This window comes from Oncorhynchus keta, chromosome 19 (genome assembly GCF_023373465.1).
Source record: "Oncorhynchus keta strain PuntledgeMale-10-30-2019 chromosome 19, Oket_V2, whole genome shotgun sequence".
NCBI lineage: Eukaryota > Metazoa > Chordata > Actinopteri > Salmoniformes > Salmonidae > Oncorhynchus > Oncorhynchus keta.
In genome coordinates this window covers 11,775,098-11,794,801 of record NC_068439.1, presented here as the reverse complement: position 1 = coordinate 11,794,801, position 19,704 = coordinate 11,775,098, and the positions used below count along the sequence as shown (strand labels likewise).

The following is a 19,704-nucleotide window of genomic DNA, read 5'->3' as shown; positions in this document are numbered from 1 at the left end:
TCTCACACACTCAGCATTACACACTCAGCATTACACTCACACACTTAGCATACTCACACATTATTTCTCTTTCTCAGGGCATACTGGGGTCTTAGGAACCATTTCCCGGGGGAGGCAGACTCTCTGTTCAACTCGTTAGAACCGTCCTATCAGAAGAGCCTCCAATCGTCTCTCAAGAGTTCTGGGAGCGTGACGTCTCTTCCTCAGAGCGACCGCTCCTCTTCCTCATCACAGGAGAGCCTTAAGTAATGACCCCTGACCTTTAACTATATGTTTTTGAGAGGAGGGGCTCAGAGGTACCCGGAAAGTAATATTCTGCTCTCGCTCTTTCCTTCTCTCTCTCCTCTCTACTCTCTCTCTCTCTACTCTCTACTCTTACACACACTCACACACACACTCTCTCTACACACACTCTCACTCACTCACTTCACTCACTGGCATTACTTTCTACTCTTTACTCTCTACTTACTCTACACACACTTTCTACACTCTTTACACCTTCACTTTCTACACACACACACACACACACACTCTTCTCTTGTTTCCCTTCTCCTTCTCCTCACACTCTTTCTGCATTACACACACACACACACACACACACACACTCACACTTCCTTCACTCATCTCGTCACACACACACACACACACTCACACTCACCGGCATTACACACACACACACACACACTACCACTACTCGGCATTACACACACACACACACACTCACTCTGCATTACACACACACACACACACACACTCACTCACTCGGCATTACACACACACACACACACACTCACTCACTCGGCATTACACACACACACACACACACACTCACTGCATTACACACACACACACACACACACACTCACTGCATTACACACACACACACACACACACTCACTCTGCATTACACACACACACTGTTTCCACACACTCACTCGGCATTACACACTCACTCACACACCTCCTCTCGGCATTCTTCTCTCTCACACACACACTCACTCTTTCCCAGTCGTCCTCTGTCATCTAAATGGTCAGCTGCTCCTGGAAGAGGTGAGACACACACTACCTCTCCGGTATTGATTACATGATTTTGTGGCGTGTACGTTATTTGTTTCATTCAGAAAGTATTCAGACCCCTTAATTTTTCCACATACTTTCGGGAATCCACTGTTATGTGCCAGCAAGTGATTTTATAGTGTGTGTGTGTGTGTGTGTGTGTAAATATATATATCCTCCCTTCCCCTCCCAGTCCCGGCGGGTCATAAGGGCGGGGCGTCGCCGGGCTCCCTACAACGTTCCCGTAGCGATGTAGATGTTAATGCGGCAGCGGTTGCTAAGCAGCGGCACATCGGGCAGGTGGGGCCAGTGAGACTGACCCCCGGCTCCTACTCCTCATTGGGTAAGGAAGCTGTCAATCAAACCAGACAGCCAACCAATCAGACAGGCAGTTTAGACATGAGTCTGAGTGACAGACGGCTGACTGATATAGTCTATCAAATAATCAATCACCCAAGTACGCGCGTGCGCGCACACACACACACACACAGAGGTATGGTGCTGTATGTTAAAATGATTTCCTAGTGCTTTCGGGACCTGGGCTGAACATCTTTCTGAATATACTTCCTGCCTCTCGTCTCCCATGTTTGTCTGAGTGTGGCTCTGTGTGCTTGCTGCCTGTGTGTGTGTTGTTTGTCTGAGTGTGGCTCTCTGTGCGCTTGCTGCCTGTGTGTGTGTTGTTTGTCTGAGTGTGGCTCTCTGTGTGCTTGCTGCCTGTGTGTGTGTTGTATGTCTGTTTTTGTGTAGATATGTGCTGTCAGTGTGTATTTGTTAGTTGTTCCGCATGATTCACTGTTGGACTATGTTCTGTTACTAACATAGCATACATACACGCTTTTCATTACCACTGCATTACTTCACTCTCTCTGCATCTCTCTGCATCTCTCTCTGTCTCCCAGCATTACACACACTCACTCAGCATTACTCTCTCTGTCATTACACACACTCACTCAGCATTACTCTCACTCCCACTCAGCATTACTCTCACACTCACTCAGCATTACTCTCTCTCTCACTCAGTGATCTTACACTCACTCACTCAGCATTACACTCACTCACTCAGCATTACACACACTCACTCAGCATTACACACACTCACTCAGCATTACACACACTCACTCAGATTACACACACTCACTCAGATTACACTCACTCACTCAGCATCTACTCACACGCACTCACTCAGCAGCATTACACACACGCACTCACTCAGCATCATTACACTCACTCAGCAGCATTACACACACTCACCTCATCTACTCACTCACTCAGCATTACTCTCACTCAGCATTCTCACTCTCTAGCATTACACGCACTCACTCAGCATTACACTACTCAGCAGCATTACTCACTCACTCAGATTACACACTCACTCTCTTCTCTCTCACAGCATTACTCTCACTCAGCATTACACGTCTCACTCAGCATTACACGTACTCACTCAGCATTACTCACTCAGCATTACACTCACTCACTCAGCAGCATTACTCACTCAGCATTACACTCACTCATCTAGCATCACTCTCTCACTCAGCATCATTCACTCTACAGCATCTCTCACTCAGCATCTCTCACTCTCCAGCAGCATTCTCTCAGATCTCAGATCTACACTCTCTCCAGATCTACATCTCACACACTCAGCATTCTCACTCTCTCTAGACTCACACACTCAGATCTCACACTCAAGATTATTTCTCTTTCTCAGATCTGGGGTCTTCTCCTCTCTCTCGGGAGGCAGACTCTGTTCAACTCTTAGATCCGTCCTATCAGAAGAGCCTCCAATCTCTCTCAAGAGTTCTCTCGTGATCTCTCTCAGAGCTCTCTCTCTCTCAGATCTCTCTCTCATCTCAGGAGAGCTCTCTCAATGACCCTCTCTCTTAACTATCTCTCTTTGAGATCTTCTCTCTCTCTAGATCCCGGCTAATCTTCTGCTCTCGCTCTCTTTCCTTCTCTCTCTCTCTACTCTCTCTCTCTATCTCTCTTATCTCTCTCATCTCTTCTACTCTCTCTCGCTTCCTCTACTCTCATTCTACTCTACTCTTCTTTCTACTCTTTCTCTTCTTACTCTTCTCTACTTTCTACTTCTACTTCGCCTCTTACTTTTCGCTACTCTTTACTCTCTTATCTTCTACTCTCCTTATCTTACTCTCTACTTCTCTGATTATCTCTCTCTGCTTATCTTCTCTCTCCTCTTACTTCTCTCTCTCTTCTTCCTCTACTTTCTCTTCTCTCTTATCTTCTCCTCTACTCTCTTCATTCTCTCTCTATCTTTCTCTCTTCCTATATCTCCTCGCCTCGCTTATCTTTCGCTTTCTTCCTCTCTGTCCTCTCCTCTCTATCTCTCTTATCTTATCTATCTCCCTTCTCTCTCTATCCTCTCTTCTCCTCTCTCTCTCCTCTTCCGCCTATCTTCTGCTTCTGCTCTCTCTTCTCTCCTCTCCTTATCTTCTCTCATCTCTCGCTTCTCTGTCTCCTCGCTACTGCTATCTTTCTTCTCGCTTCATCTTTTCTCTCGTCTCCTTTTCTCTCTTTGCTTATCTTCTTTCTTCGCTCATCTCTCTTCTCACGCTCTCTCTCTTCGCTCTTCATCTCTCTCTCATCTTCTCTTCTCTCTCCTCGCTCTCTCTCTCTCTCTTCTTCTCTCTGCTTCTCTCTTTTCCTGATCTCTGTCATCTAAATGGTCATCTCTCTCTCTGGAAGATCTCTCTCTCTCCTCAGATCTCTCTTCTCTCTCTGTCTCTCTCTCTCTCTCTCTCTCTCAGAAAGTATCTCTCTCTCTCTAGATTTCTCTCTCTCTCTAGAATCTCTCTGTTATCTCCAGCAAGTGATTTCTCTAGTCTCTGATGGTCTCTCTCTCTGAGACATCTCTCTCCTCTCCTCTAGATCTGATCTTTCTCTCTGTCATCTCTCTCTCTCAGATCTCTCTCGGGGGCATCTCTTCCAGATCTCTCTCGGGAATCTCTGTTTGCCAGATCGATCGCTCGTGTATCTCTCTCTATATCTCTCTCTGTCTCTCCCAGTCTCTCTCGGCATCGGGGCTCTCTCTCTCTTCTACATCTCTCCTCTCTGTAGATGTTAATCTCTCTCTGCTAGATCTCTCATCGGGCAGGTGGGGCCAGTGAGACTGACCCCTCGGCTCCTACTCCTCATTGGGTAAGGAAGCTGTCAATCAAACCAGACAGCCAACCAATCAGACAGGCAGTTTAGACATGAGTCTGAGTGACAGACTCTGACTGATATAGTCTATCTCTAATCAATCACCTCAAGTATCTCTCTTCAAGACACACACACACACACAGAGGTATGGTGCTGTATCATTAAATGATTTCCTAGTGCTTTCATCCTGGGCTGAACATCTTCTGAATATCTCCTGCCTCTCTCTCCCATGTTTGTCTTCTGCTGTGTGTCTCTGTGTGTCTTGCTGCTTGTGTGTCCGTTGTTTGTCTGTGTGTGGCTCTCTGTTTTTGTGTGTGCTTCTGCCTGTCTGTGTGTATTTGTCTGAGTGTGGCTCATCCGCATGCTATCTTCTTGTGTGTTATATTCTGTGTTACTAGATATGTGCTATATCAGTGTGTATTCTGCTTAGTTGTTCCGCATGATTCACTGTTGGACTATGTTCTGTTACTAACATAGATACTATACCTCTTTCTCTCTCTGCTCTCTCTCTCTCTCATCTCTCTCTCTGCATCTCTCTTCTGTCTCCCTCTCTCTCTGTCTCTCTTCTTCTGTCTCTATCTCTCTGCATCTCTCTCTGTCTTATCTTCTGCCTATCTGTCTCTCTCTTCTCATTTCTTTTCTGTCTCTCTCTCTCTCTCTGCATCTCTTTTCTCTCTCTGCATCTCTCTCTCTCTCTGCATCTCTCTCTCTCTCTGCATCTCTCTCTTCTGCATCTCTCTCTCTCTCTGCATCTCTCTCTCTCGCATCTCTCTCTCTCTCTCTCTCTCTGTCTCTCTCTTCTCTGCATCTTCTCTCTCTGCATCTCTCTTCTCTCTCTGCATCTCTCTCTCTTCTCTTCTCTGCATTATCTCTCTCTCTCTGCATCTCTTTCTCTCTCTCATCTTTTCTTCTCTCTCTGCATCTCTCTCTCTCTCTCTGCATTCTCTCTCTCTCTCTGCTCATCTCTGCATCTCTTCTCTCTCTGTCTCTCTCTGTCATCTCTCTCTCTCTGCATCTCTCTCTCTCTCTGCATCTCTTCGCTTATCTCTGCATCTCTCTCTCTGCATCTCTCTCTCTCTGCATCTCTCTCTCTCTCTCTCTCTCTCTCTCTCTCTGTCTCTCTTCTCTCTCTGCATCTCTCTCTCTGCATCTCTCTCTCTCTCTGCATCTCTCTCTTATCTCTCTGCATATCTATTCTCTCTCTCTCTGCATCTCTATCTCTCTCTGCATCTCTCTCTCTCTCTGCATCTCTCTCTCTCTGCATCTCTCTCTCTCTGTCTGTCTCTCTTCTTCTGTCTCTCTCTCTCTATCTGCATCTCTCTCTCTGTCATTCTGCTTCTCTCTATCATCTCTCTCTTATCTCTCTCATCTTGCATCTTCTCTCATCTCTCTCTCTCTGCATCTCTCTCGCTTATCTCTCTCTTCTCTCTTCTCTTATCTTTTCTTCGTATCTTTTCTCTCTGCATCTCTTTCTACGCTTATCTCTCTCTTCTCGATCTTTTCTCTCTGCTTATCTCTCTCTCTTCTCTTCATCTCTCTTCTCTCGCTTATCTCTCTCTCTCTGCATCTCTTCGTCATATCTCATCTCTCTCTCGCATCTCTCTCTCCTTATCTTCTTCGCTCGATTATCTATCTTCTCTCGATTATCTTCTTTCGCTTATCTTCTCTCGCTTATCTTCATTTATCTTTTCACGTCATCTCTCTCTCTCGCTCATCTTCTGCATCTTCTTCTCGCTGCATCTCTTCTATCTCTCGCATTATCTCTCTCTGCATCTTCTCGCTTATCTTCTATCTTCTTCGCTTATCTTCTTCTTATCTTCTTCGCTTATCTTCTTCTCTTTTATCTCTCGTTTATCTTTCTCGCTTATCTTCTTCGCTCTTTCATCTCTCTCGCCATCTCTCATCTCTCTCGCTTCATCTCTCTCATCTCGCTCATCTCTTATCTCTCGCTTATCTTCTCATTCACGCTCATCTCTTTCTTTATCTCATCTCTCTGCATCTCTTCGCTCATCTCTCTCTGCATCTTCTTCGCTCATCTTCGCCATCTTCTCTCGCTCATCTCTTCTCTCGCTCATCTCTCTCTCTCGCTCATCTTCTCTCGCTCATCTCTCTCTCTCGCTCATCTCTTCGCCATCTCTCTCTCTCGCTCATCTCTCTTCGCTCATCTCTTCACGCTCATCTCTTCTCACGCTCATCTCTCTCTCTCGCCATCTAAATCTCTCTCGCATCTCTCTGCATCGCGCATCAATCTCTCTCTGCATCTCTTCTGCATCTCTTCGCTCATCTCTTCTTCTATCTGCATCTCGTCATCTCTCTGCATCTCTCTCTGCATCTCTCTCTGCATCATCTCTCTCTTCTTCGCTTATCTCTCGCTATCTCTGCTCATCTTTTCTCTATCTCATTTCTACGCTTATCTCTCTCGCTCGCTTATCTCTTCGTATCTTCATCTCTCTTCGCCATATCTTCTCATCTCGCTCATCTCTTCGCTCATCTCTCGCTCATTATCTCTCATCTTATCTCGCTATCATCTCTCTCTCTCGCTCATCTCTCTCTCTCGCTCATCTCTTTCATCTCTCTCGCTCATCTCTTTCACGCTCATCTCTCTCTCTCGCTCATCTCTCTCTCTCTCTCTGCATCTCTCTCGCTCATCTCTCTCTCTCTGCATCTCTCTCTGCATCTTCTCTCGCTCATCTCTCTCGGCTCGCATCTTCTCGCTTATCTCTTCTCATCTGCATCTCTCGCTCATCTCTCTCTCGCTCGCTCATCTCTCTCTCTGCATTTCTCTCGCTCATCTCTCTCTCTCTGCATCTCTCTCTGCATCTCTCTCACTCATCTCTCTCTCTGCATCTCTCTCGCTCATCTCTCTCTCTGCATCTCTCTCTCTGCATCTCTCTCTCTCTGCATCTCTCTCTCTCTCGCACACTAAAGATGATGCCTCAGATAAAACAGATGGTAAGATCAACTCCTTCACTCCCCCCCCCCGCTCACTTCATGTTTTTAATTCCTCCCTTCATTCCTCCTTCCTGTGTATTCTGGGAGTGGCCCTGGACAGGAAAGAGTTAACCCTGTAACCATGGCGCCCTCTTCTGTTCCTCTGTACTCTAACATCTCATATTCCATAATTGTGACCGACCGACTCAGTTTGGTCTTCTGTACCAAAATTATATATATATATAACTTTAGATGAAAGCAGAGATACAGAGCTACCCTGAATTTTAGGAACAATGGGAAAGTAATTCTGCTTTGAAAGTTGATAGACATGTAACCTCACTTCTGAGAAAATGCCTTTTGAATGTTTTGGTACACCTACTGGAGAGCTCTTTGTCTCTACTCATTCAGCATGGTTCACACCCTCTTAAGCCTTATCCCCAGTACGCTTGTGTACCAAACAACCAAAGGTTTATACTACGTCTTTCTGTAGACACTTGTCGATAGTGACATCATGAACATTCTGTTGTTTGTACGACATCAAACTTGTCATTGTCGTTATGAAACAGTATAAACACAAAATCTACAGGACATCAGCAGCCTTGTGGTGCAAAATGTCATAACTGGTGTATTTTAACACCAATATACCCATCCATTTAAAAATTAATTTAGTACAAGTCAATCTAGCAAACCATGGAAACAAAAAGCAAGTTTCTAAACAATGTTTTGGTTCGTTTCTAGCTGGCTAACCTTAAGCTAGCTGGCTAACCTTAAGCTGGTTAACCTTAAGCTAGCTGGCTAACCTTAAGCTAGCTGGCTAACCTTACGCTAGCTGACTAACCAGTTCAAATAATGACCATATCATATAGCCGACGACGTCTTCACTTCAGCTAATTTGTATTCAATTTTACAGTAAAATAAACTCGCAACAAGATCATTATTTTCTAGCTTGTTGGCTAACCTTAAGCTAGCTGGCTAACCTTAAGCTAGCTGGCTAACCTTAAGCTAGCTGGCTAACCTTAAGCTAGCTGGCTAACCTTAAGCTAGCTAGCTAACCTTACTGAATTTGGTGCCCTGCACTTTCACTGGCTGTTGTCATATCAATCCCGTTAACGGGATTCAAGCCATAAGAAGTTTTTAACCAACAATGCAGTTCAAGAAATAGAGTTGAGAAATTATTTACTAAATGAACTAAAGTAAAAAGTAGCACAATAAAATTACATAACATTAACGATGCTCTGACACTGCCTAGTATATAGGTCCAGGATGGCAGGGAGCTTGGCGGTGATGCAACCCGTCAGGATGCTCTCGATGGTGCAGCTGTAGAACCCTTTGAGGGTCTTGGGACCAATGCCAAATCTTTTCAGTCTCCTGAGGTGGAATAGGTTTTGTCATGCCCTCTTCACGACTGTCTTGGTGTGCTTAGACCATGTTGGTGTCCACATCACCAACAAACTAAGGAACTTGAAGCTCTCAACCTGCTCCACTGCAGCCCCGTCGATGAGAATGGGGGCGTGCTCGGAACCTCTTTTTTCCTGTTGTCCACAATCATCTCCTTTGGCTTGATCACGTTGAGGGAGAGGCTGCAATTACTGTTGGTTCAATATTAGCTAGCTAACATTAAGCTATAACTAGCTATGCAAATGGCTCGGAGATACGAATAATATTACTACACAGATCATACACATGGTTAGCTAGCGAGCCAGCCAGCTAACATTAGCTAGCTAGCTATCAGAAAACAACTTTCTGACAAAATGAGAAACTTATCATATCTGAAAATGTAGCTAGCTACTTTCTTACCCGTGTGCATGGATGAATGCTTCTCCCTCTCTGTCACGGATGCCATTGTTGCCCTTTAGTTTGAAGATGTAATCCGGAGATTTTTATACAACAGCCTTCTGTGTGTTCTCTTTTTGACTCCCTCCGCAAATTTTCAATCAAACGCCAGAATATTCTCCATCTCCTTATCCGTCTAACTCTGCTTCCACCGGACATTCTACTGATTTCAGAACTCAGTCCTTCAACACTGATGCCGTTCTTTGTGATATCTTGAAAAATATCTTGAGTTTTAAAGGGATTACCTACACATACTGATCAGCTCATGTTATAGACAGAAGCGTGTTACATGGCAGACCAATCCCAACTCATCTCTAGGCGTGTCCAGACCATCCATTATTTCAGCAACAAAAAACAACAATTTGGATCAAAAATAAATGTCTACGTTCAAATATCTCTCCTGTGAAGTAGTGACGAGCGACATACGTCTTGTTTCCTGAAATGATTCACACATTATATCTCATATCTGGATTCTCTGATTCATTCTGATTTGATGTTGTTTTAAGTAAAAGTCAGATATTATTTGGGCATTTTAGTCGGCCGAGCTAAATCATATCACATGATCTTTGACCTCTGACACAGCCCCCCACCTCTCTGTGCCTGACTGTAGGGGTCAGGTCAGTCAATGGTAAGACGGTAGTACTTACTGTAAGTCTAGACTGTAAGACCAAGTTACTGTTTAGACTAAGTTAGGTATGTGAGTGTATATAGACTGGTGTTCTCCAGTAGTACTTCTCTTACCTTCTCTAAACTAGTGCTTATTGCTTAGTAGTGGAGGGTGGGTGGGCTCTGTTCTATTCAGAAAGTGTGAGAAGAAGAGTGTGTGTCCAGTCAGTGTCCGGTCTAACAGTATGACCTCTGACCTCAGGTCGTCTGAGGACCAAGCAGCCTCTCACCACGGCAACCAGTGTCAGCCACGTGGACTCCCGGGGACGAAGCCGCACCAAGATGGTGTCCCAGTCACAACGTAAGGAGAAACACACACACACCTTAAACGCATATACATACACACACACCTTAAACGCATATACACACACACACATATACACACACACATATACACACACACCTTAAACGCATATACACACACACACATATACACACACACCTTAAACGCATATACATACACACACACATACACACACACACACACACACATATACACACACACACACACACACACACACACACACCTTAAACACACACACACACACACACACACACCTTAAACACACACACACACACATATACACACACACCTTAAACGCATATACACACACACACACATACACCTTACACACACACACACACACACACACACACACACACCTTAAACACATATACACACACACCACACACACACCTTAAACACACACACACACACACATACACACACACACACACACACACCTTAAACGCATATACACACACATCTTAAACACATATACACACCTTAAACACACACACACACACACACACACACACACACACACACACACACACACACACACACACACACACACACACACACCTTAAAAACACACACACATACACACACACACTTACAACACACCTTAAAAACACACACACACATATATAAACACACACACACACACACACACACACACACACACACACACCTTAAACACATACATACACACACGTTCACACAGCTTTTGAGCCTCAAATGAATACCGCGTCCCTCACACACACACAATCACTGCTGTGGATGTATAAGTGTATTTGAGCGTGTGTTTGCGTGATGAGTTATTCACCCTCTTTCTGTATTCGCTGCTGGTATCCCTCAGTCACATTAAGCTCCTGCACATGTTTTTATTTTTATACCTCTTAGGTTCCTACGAATCAGATTGCACACCAGGTATTGTGTGTGTGTGTGTGTGTTGGTTAGACGGACCCATTATGTTGCTCTCGTGGTCACTGTGGTTTTTTGTGAGACGGGGTGTGTTCTCTGCATGCTTTGTTGTCTCACCACTGAGTGTTTTGTTGTTGGTGTGAAGAGTCCAGTTCTGCCAATAGTAATACCAAAACATGACAAAATACAGCAGGAGGAGCTAGCTAACTCTGCACCGGGAGGAGCTGGCTAACTCTGCACCGGGAGGAGCTGGCTAACTGCACCGGGAGGAGCTGGCTAACTCTGCACCTGGAGGAGCTGGCTAACTCTGCACCGGGAGGAGCTGGCTAACTCTGCACCGGGAGGAGCTGGCTAACTCTGCACCGGGAGGAGCTGGCTAACTCTGCACCGGGAGGAGCTGGCTAACTCTGCACCGGGAGGAGCTGGCTAACTCTGCACCGGGAGGAGCTGGCTAACTCTGCACCGGGAGGAGCTGGCTGGCTGGCTGGCTAACTCTGCACCGGGAGGAGCTGGCTGGCTGGCAAACACACTGCACCGGGAGGAGCTGGCTGGCTGGCTGGCAAACACACTCTGCACCGGGAGGAGCTGCCTTGCGAACTCACTCTGCACCGGGAGGAACTAGCTAGCGAACTCACTCTGCACCGGGAGGAGCGAACGAACGCACTCTGCACCGGGAGAGATTAACATTGAGAAAATGAAGAATGATGGGGAGATATCTTTGTGCTCGAGAGCTGTGCCGGGGCAGGGCAGGTTTTGGCTGTGTGTGTTTGTGAGAGAGCTGTGCCGGGGCAGGGCAGGTTTTGGCTGTGTGTGTTTGTGAGAGAGCTGTGCCGGTGCAGGGCAGGTTTTGGCTGTGTGTGTTTGTGAGAGAGCTGTGCCGGGGCAGGGCAGGTTTTAGAGCATTTTTACTTTAAGGTGTTTTTATTTCTTCCATTGTGAAGCTGCTTTGCTTCGTCAGCGATACTGCTGCGTCACACACCGGCTACCCATCATGCAATGCTCTACCGTTCCTCCATCGAGCATCACAGCTGGTTCTGTGTGTGTCAGCCTTCAGTTTATTCAATATTTAATTGATACATTTATTTACGTGTTTGAATCGTGTTCATTCTCGCTCTCATTCTCTCGTCTAGGATCGCTCGGAATGCTCCCATGATGCTCTCTGTGTTCTAACGCCCATGGTGCTTTGTGCTCTAACACCCGTAATCCATCTTGTTTAACTTCCTGTCCCCGCCTCTGCTCCCTTCCCAACCAATGGTCTTATGGCTCCTCCCCCCTATTTCCAATTCCTCCTCCTCATTGGTGCAGGATCTCAGTCTGCTACCATCGTTGGTGGTAAGAATCTAATGTCTACTACCTGTTACCCTCACCCCCCCTCTCACCCTTAATCTGTTCTCCCCCTCATCCCCCCTCACCCCCTCTCTCACCCTTCCATCTGTTCTCACCCTCCTCCCCCCTCACCCAAGCTGGTCACCTAAAGCTCCACCCCCTCTCTGGCTGAAGCATTTAGTTCAAACTAAAACATGTCTGCCTTCTTATGACTCCTTACTCTCTGAACTGAGGCCTGTGTCTACCTGTTAGGAGGGAGCTGAGGCCTGTCTCTACCTGTTAGGAGGGAGCTGAGGCCTGTCTCTACCTGTTAGGAGGGAGCTGAGGCCTGTGTCTACCTGTTAGGAGGAGCTGGGGCCTGTGTCTACCTGTTAGGAGGTCTCTACCTGTTAGGAGGGAGCTGGAGTGAGGCCTGTGTCTACCTGTTAGAGGGAGCTGGGGCCTGGGAGCTGGGGCCTGTGTCTACCTGTTACCTGTTAGCAGGAGGAGCTGTTAGAGGAGCTGAGGACTGTTAGCAGGGAGCTGAGTCCTGTCTCTACCTGTTAGCAGGGAGCTGAGGCCTGTTAGCAGGGAGCTGAGTCCTGTTAGCAGGGAGCTGAGTCCTGTCTCTACCTGTTAGGAGGGAGCTGGGGCCTGTGTCTACCTGTTAGGAGGGAGCTGGGGCCTGTGTCTACCTGTTAGCAGGGAGCTGAGGCCTGTGTCTACCTGTTAGGAGGGAGCTGAGGACTGTTAGCAGGGAGCTGAGTCCTGTCTCTACCTGTTAGCAGGGAGCTGAGGCCTGTTAGCAGGGAGCTGAGTCCTGTTAGCAGGGAGCTGAGTCCTGTTAGCAGGGAGCTGAGTCCTGTTAGCAGGGAGCTGGGGCCTGTTAGCAGGGAGCTGAGTCCTGTCTCTACCTGTTAGGAGGGAGCTGAGGCCTGTGTCTACCTGTTAGCAGGGAGCTGGGGCCTGTTAGCAGGGAGCTGGGGCCTGTGCCTGTTAGCAGGGAGCTGAGGCCTGTGTCTACCTGTTAGGAGGAGGAGCCTGTTGCAGGGAGCTGAGGCCTGTGTCTACCTGTTAGGAGGGAGCTGAGTCCTGTTAGCAGGGAGCTGAGTCCTGTCTCTACCTGTTAGGAGGGAGCTGGGGCCTGTGTCTACCTGTTAGGAGGGAGCTGAGGCCTGTGTCTACCTGTTAGGAGGGAGCTGAGGCCTGTTAGCAGGGAGCTGAGGCCTGTGTCTACCTGTTAGGAGGGAGCTGAGTCCTGTTAGCAGGGAGCTGAGTCCTGTCTCTACCTGTTAGGAGGGAGCTGAGGCCTGTTAGCAGGGAGCTGAGGCCTGTGTCTACCTGTTAGGAGGGAGCTGAGTCCTGTTAGCAGGGAGCTGAGTCCTGTCTCTACCTGTTAGGAGGGAGCTGAGGCCTGTTAGCAGGGAGCTGAGGCCTGTGTCTACCTGTTAGGAGGGAGCTGGGGCCTGTGTCTACCTGTTAGGAGGGAGCTGAGGCCTGTGTTTACCTGTTAGGAGGGAGCTGAGGCCTGTTAGCAGGGAGCTGAGGCCTGTGTCTACCTGTTAGGAGGGAGCTGAGTCCTGTTAGCAGGGAGCTGAGGCCTGTCTCTACCTGTTAGGAGGGAGCTGAGGCCTGTGTCTACCTGTTAGGAGGGAGCTGAGGCCTGTGTCTACCTGTTAGCAGGGAGCTGAGGCCTGTTAGCAGGGAGCTGAGGCCTGTCTCTACCTGTTAGGAGGGAGCTGGGGCCTGTGTCTACCTGTTAGGAGGGAGCTGAGGCCTGTGTCTACCTGTTAGGAGGGAGCTGAGGCCTGTGTCTACCTGTTAGGAGGGAGCTGGGGCCTGTGTCTACCTGTTAGGAGGGAGCTGGGGCCTGTGTCTACCTGTTAGTTGGGAGCTGAGGCCTGTTAGTAGGGAGCTGAGGCCTGTTAGTAGGGAGCTGAGGCCTGTTAGGAGGGAGCTGAGGCCTGTGTCTACCTTTTAGGAGGGAGCTGAGGCCTGCGTCTACCTGTTAGGAGGGAGCTGAGGCCTGTTAGGAGGGAGCTGGGGCCTGTGTCTACCTGTTAGCAGGGAGCTGAGGCCTGTTAGCAGGGAGCTGAGGCCTGTTAGCAGGGAGCTGGGGCCTGTGTCTACCTGTTAGGAGGGAGCTGGGGCCTGTGTCTACCTGTTAGCAGGGAGCTGAGGCCTGTTAGCAGGGAGCTGAGGCCTGTGTCTACCTGTTAGGAGGGAGCTGGGGCCTGTGTCTACCTGTTAGGAGGGAGCTGAGGCCTGTTAGGAGGGAGCTGGGGCCTGTGTCTACCTGTTAGGAGGGAGCAGAGGCCTGTGTCTACCTGTTAGGAGGGAGCTGAGGCCTGTGTCTACCTGTTAGGAGGGAGCTGAGGCCTGTGTCTACCTGTTAGGAGGGAGCTGAGGCCTGTGTCTACCTGTTAGGAGGGAGCTGAGGCCTGTTAGGAGGGAGCTGGGGCCTGTCTCTACCTGTTAGGAGGGAGCTGAGGCCTGTGTCTACCTGTTAGCAGGGAGCTGAGGCCTGTGTCTACCTGTTAGCAGGGAGCTGAGGCCTGTGTCTACCTGTTAGCAGGGAGCTGAGGCCTGTGTCTACCTGTTAGCAGGGAGCTGAGGCCTGTCTCTACCTGTTAGCAGGGAGCTGAGGCCTGTGTCTACCTGTTAGGAGGGAGCTGAGGCCTGTTAGCAGGGAGCTGAGGCCTGTTAGCAGGGAGCTGAGGCCTGTTAGCAGGGAGCTGGGGCCTGTGTCTACCTGTTAGGAGGGAGCTGGGGCCTGTGTCTACCTGTTAGGAGGGAGCTGGGGCCTGTTAGTAGGGAGCTGAGGCCTGTTAGGAGGGAGCTGAGGCCTGTGTCTACCTGTTAGGAGGGAGCTGGGGCCTGTGTCTACCTGTTAGTAGGGAGCTGAGGCCTGTTAGTAGGGAGCTGAGGCCTGTTAGTAGGGAGCTGAGGCCTGTTAGTAGGGAGCTGAGGCCTGTTAGTAGGGAGCTGAGGCCTGTTAGGAGGGAGCTGAGGCCTGTGTCTACCTTTTAGGAGGGAGCTGAGGCCTGTTAGGAGGGAGATGAGGCCTGTGTCTACCTGTTAGGAGGGAGCAGAGGGGATAGACGCGGGGAGATATAAGAGCGGGAGGGAGACAGAGGGGGACAGAGAGAGGGAGCGATGCATTGGTGATTCTGCATGGGAGGTAGAATGCGATGTGACCATCATCCTCTGACAGAACAGACCATTCCGATCTGTGTATTCTAGTAGGGTCTGTGTATTCTAGTATGGTCTGTGTATTCTAGTATGGTCTGTGTATTCTAGTATGGTCTGTGTATTCTAGTATGGTCTGTGTATTCTAGTATGGTCTGTGTATTATAGTATGGTCTGTGTATTATAGTATGGTCTGTGTATTATAGTATGGTCTGTGTATTCTAGTATTGGTTTGTGTATTCTGGTATAGTCTGTTTATTATAGTAGGGTCTGTGTATTCTAGTATGGTCTGTGTATTCTAGTATGGTCTGTGTATTCTAGTATGGTCTGTGTATTCTAGTATTGGTTTGTGTATTCTGGTATAGTCTGTTTATTCTAGTAGGGTCTGTGTATTCTGGTATAGTCTGTTTATTATAGTAGGGTCTGTGTATTCTAGTATGGTCTGTGTATTCTAGTAGGGTCTGTGTATTCTAGTATGGTCTGTGTATTCTAGTATGGTCTGTGTATTCTAGTATGGTCTGTGTATTCTAGTATGGTCTGTGTATTCTAGTATGGTCTGTGTATTCTAGTATGGTCTGTGTATTCTAGTATGGTCTGTGTATTCTAGTATGGTCTGTGTATTCTAGTATGGTCTGTGTATTCTAGTATGGTCTGTGTATTCTAGTAGGGTCTGTGTATTCTAGTATGGTCTGTGTATTCTAGTATGGTCTGTGTATTCTAGTATTGGTTTGTGTATTCTAGTATTGGTATGTGTATTCTGGTATAGTCTGTTTATTTTATTCTAGTAGGGTCTGTGTATTATAGTAGGGTCTGTTTATTCTAGTATGGTCTGTGTATTCTAGTAGGGTCTGTGTATTATAGTAGGGTCTGTGTATTCTAGTATGGTCTGTGTATTCTAGTAGGGTCTGTGTATTATAGTAGGGTCTGTTTATTCTAGTATGGTCTGTGTATTCTAGTATGGTCTGTGTATTCTAGTATGGTCTAGTATAGCGTATTCTAGTATGGTCTGTTTATTCTAGTAGGGTCTGTGTATTCTAGTATGGGTTTGTGTATTCTAGTATTGGTATGTGTATTCTGGTATAGTCTGTTTATTCTAGTATGGTCTGTGTATTCTAGTATTGGTTTGTGTATTCTGGTATAGTCTGTTTATTCTAGTAGGGTCTGTGTATTCTGCGTGTGTGTGGTGAAAAGGTTTTCTCACTTGGGTCACATGACCCGCTCTTTCCATACATTTGACTTTCACACCTGTTCTCGTCTGTCTTTGACGTAGGACTAGAGGTCGACCGATTATGATTTTTCAACGCTGATACTGATTATTGGGGGACCCCAAAAAAAAGCTGATACCGATTTAATCGGCCAATTTTGTAATAATTTTTGTTGTTGTAATAATGACAATTACAACAATACTGAATGAACACTTATTTTAACTTAATATAATACATCAATAAAATCAATTTAGTCTCAAATAAATAATGAAACATGTTCAATTTGGTTTAAATAATGCAAAAACAAAGTGTTGGAGAAGAAAGTAAAAGTGCAATATGTGCCATGTAAAAAAGCTAACGTTTCAGTTCCTTGCTCAGAACATGAGAACATATGAAAGCTGGTGATTCCTTTTAACATGAGTCTAAAATATTCCCAGGTAAGAGGTTTTAGGTTGTAGTTATTATAGGAATTATAGGACTATTTCTCTCTATACCATTTGTATTTCATAAATCTTTGACTATTGGATGTTCTTATAGGCACTTTAGTATTGCCAGTGTAACAGTATAGCTTCCGTCCCTCTCCTCGCCCCTACCTGGGCTCGAACCAGGAACACATTGACAACAGCCACCCCCGAAGCAGCGTTACCCATCGCTCCACAAAGTCGGCGGCCCTTGCAGGGCAAGGGGAACAACTACTCCAAGTCTCAGAGCGACCCAAAAGGTTGCATATACGCTGACTCTGCGTGCAATGAACGCAAGAGAAGTGACACAATTTCACCTGGTTAATATTGCCTGCTAACCTGGATTTCTTTTAGCTAAATATGCAGGTTTAAAAATATATACTTCTGTGTAATTGATTTTCAGAAAGGCATTGATGTTCATGGTTAGGTTCACGTTGGAGCAACAATATGCACCGCATCGATTATATGCAACACAGGACACGCTAGATAAACTAGTAATATCATCAACCATGTGTAGTTAACTACTGATTATGATTGATTGATTGTTTTTTATAAGGTAAGTTTAATGCTAGCTAGCAACTTACCTTGGCTTCTTACTGCATTCGCGTAACAGGCAGGCTCCTCGTGGAGTGCAATGAGAGGCAGGTGGTTAGAGCGTTGGACTAGTTAACTGTAAGGTTGCAAGATTGAATCCCCGAGCTGACAAGGTAAAACTCTGTCGTTCTGCCCCTGAACAAGTCGGTTAAACCACTGTTCCTAGGCCATCATTGAAAATAAGAAAGTGTTCTTAACGGACTTGCCTCGTTAAATAAAGGTGTAAAAAAAAATACCATTGGCGTCCAAATTGACCGATTTCCGATTGTTATGAAAACTTGAAATCGGCCATTCCGATTAATCGGTCAACCTCTAGTTAGGACATCACAAAACTCAAGCATGTGTAGATCTGTGTCAGTCACAAGGCATTATGGGCAGTGATATATTGTACTCCATGTCATCATTTGGGAATAAACAAACGACCCACCGAAATGATGACGGTCCCAAGATGGCCGCCAAAGCTGGTCCCCTGAGTCTGGCTGAAAACAACTCCTAACCCTGGAATCAAAATGGCTAAAGTTCCATGGAGTCCGAGTCCATTCACCATGTTCCTACACACATCTAGTCCCTTCTGATCTGCTAACCAGACCTGGGTCAGTAATACACTCAAATATTTTCAAAGACTTTAGTTACACTTGGGAATAATATTTCCAAAAGGTAAAAGCTCCCAAGCGAAGTCAAGCGCACCTCGTACTTCTAAGTGTTTGACGTATGTATTAAATTGAACCCAGATCTGATGCAGACATGGTGATGGTGATGGTGATGGTGCTCGGGGATGTTGTTGTGCCGTAAACAACAGGGTCTCATGACCAGTGTGTGTTCTGTGTTTGTAATTCTCCCTCCCTGTCTCTCTCTAGCCGGCAGTCGGAGTGGTTCCCCGGGTCGCGTCCTGACCAGCACCGCTCTGAGTACGCTGGGTTCTGGAGCCCAGAGGGTCCTAGCTGGGGCCGGAGGGAGACGTAGCCGCATCCCCCGCAGCCAGGGCTGCTCACGAGACTCCTCCCCTACACGCCTGTCTGTCGGTGAGTAGAGCTCACACACCCCAAGCCTGTCCCCAAGCCGGTCCCCAAGCCGGTCCCCAAGCCTGTCCCCAAGCCTGTCCCCAAGCCTGTCCCCAAGCCTGTCCCCAAGCCGGTCCCCAAGCCGCCGCCTCTTCCTTATTCCACAGGATGTATTGATTTTTATCTTTGTTATTTCTAAACCAATAAAATCATCCCCTCCCCCATTGTCCTGCTTCTGTTTGTTCCTGCTCATGCCTGATTGGCTAAGGCCAAGAGATTAACATCTCTCGCTCGCTCTCTCTCTCACACACACTGCGTTTCTGCGTGCATCTCACTCTGGCCTCCTACCTTTTATCATTGTCATGACAACTTGATCAATCCCCACCAATCGCATGCTTCCCTTATCGCTGCATGGTTTGTGATGATGTCACAGATTAGTCCATGCGTTTCTCCCAACAACTTTGAAAGCAGGAACTCTTTTAATGCTGAACTCTATTTTACTCCCTCTGTCTTTATCCTCTCCTTCCTCTCTTTCTCCTCTCCTTCCTCTTTCTCCTCCCTCTTTCTCCTCTCCTTCCTCTTTCTCCTCCCTCTTTCTCCTCTCCTTCCTCTTTCTCCTCCCTCTTTCTCCTCTCCTTCCTCTTTCTCCTCCCTCTTTCTCCTCTCCTTCCTCTCTTTCTCCTCTCATTCCTTTCCTCCATCTTTCTCCTCTCCTTCCTTTCCTCCTTCTTTCTCCTCTTCTTCCTTTCCTCCCCCCATCTTTCCCCTCTTCTTCCTTTCCTCCCTCTTTCTCCTCTCCTTCCTTTCCTCCCTCTTTCTCCTCTCCTTCTTTCTCCTCTCCTTCCTTTCCTCCCTCTTTCTCCTCACCTTCTTTCTCCTCTCCTTCCTTTCCTCCTTCTTTCCCTCTTTCTCCTCACCTTCCTTTCCTCCCTCTTTCTCCTCACCTTCTTTCTCCTCTACTTCCTTTCCTCCTTCCTTTCCTCCCCCCATCTTTCTCCTCTCCTTCCTTTCCTCCCTCTTTCTCCTCTCCTTCCTCTGTCATCTCTAGCTCCCTCCAGTGTTAGTTCCATCTACAAAGCAACGAGCAGAGGAGGTAAGAA

The 19,704-nt window shown here is 47.1% G+C and overlaps 1 protein-coding gene and 1 long non-coding RNA gene across 3 annotated transcripts in view; one reads left to right on the top strand and one right to left on the bottom strand.

Annotated features, from left to right (window-relative positions):
- LOC118397938 (CLIP-associating protein 2-like) overlaps positions 1 to 19,704 on the top strand; it is a 149,238-nt gene that overhangs the window by 86,584 nt on the left and 42,950 nt on the right. The window contains exons 15-23 of the mRNA XM_052469456.1: positions 78 to 245; positions 1,010 to 1,050; positions 1,250 to 1,399; positions 7,141 to 7,164; positions 9,845 to 9,943; positions 10,829 to 10,855; positions 12,155 to 12,181; positions 18,461 to 18,625; positions 19,653 to 19,697. Of these exons, the coding sequence (XP_052325416.1) occupies positions 78 to 245; positions 1,010 to 1,050; positions 1,250 to 1,399; positions 7,141 to 7,164; positions 9,845 to 9,943; positions 10,829 to 10,855; positions 12,155 to 12,181; positions 18,461 to 18,625; positions 19,653 to 19,697 (746 nt within the window). The remainder of the gene's footprint in view (positions 1 to 77; positions 246 to 1,009; positions 1,051 to 1,249; positions 1,400 to 7,140; positions 7,165 to 9,844; positions 9,944 to 10,828; positions 10,856 to 12,154; positions 12,182 to 18,460; positions 18,626 to 19,652; positions 19,698 to 19,704) is intronic.
- Positions 12,679 to 15,735, bottom strand: LOC127909209 (uncharacterized). 2 transcript variants are annotated; one of them, XR_008070277.1, is made up of 4 exons: positions 13,766 to 15,735; positions 13,278 to 13,443; positions 12,933 to 13,141; positions 12,679 to 12,787 (listed from the first exon to the last, which is right to left on the bottom strand). It is a non-coding gene; the product is annotated as an uncharacterized LOC127909209 (long non-coding RNA). The 2 variants fall into 2 exon arrangements; XR_008070278.1 differs by having other exon boundaries at positions 13,911 to 15,735.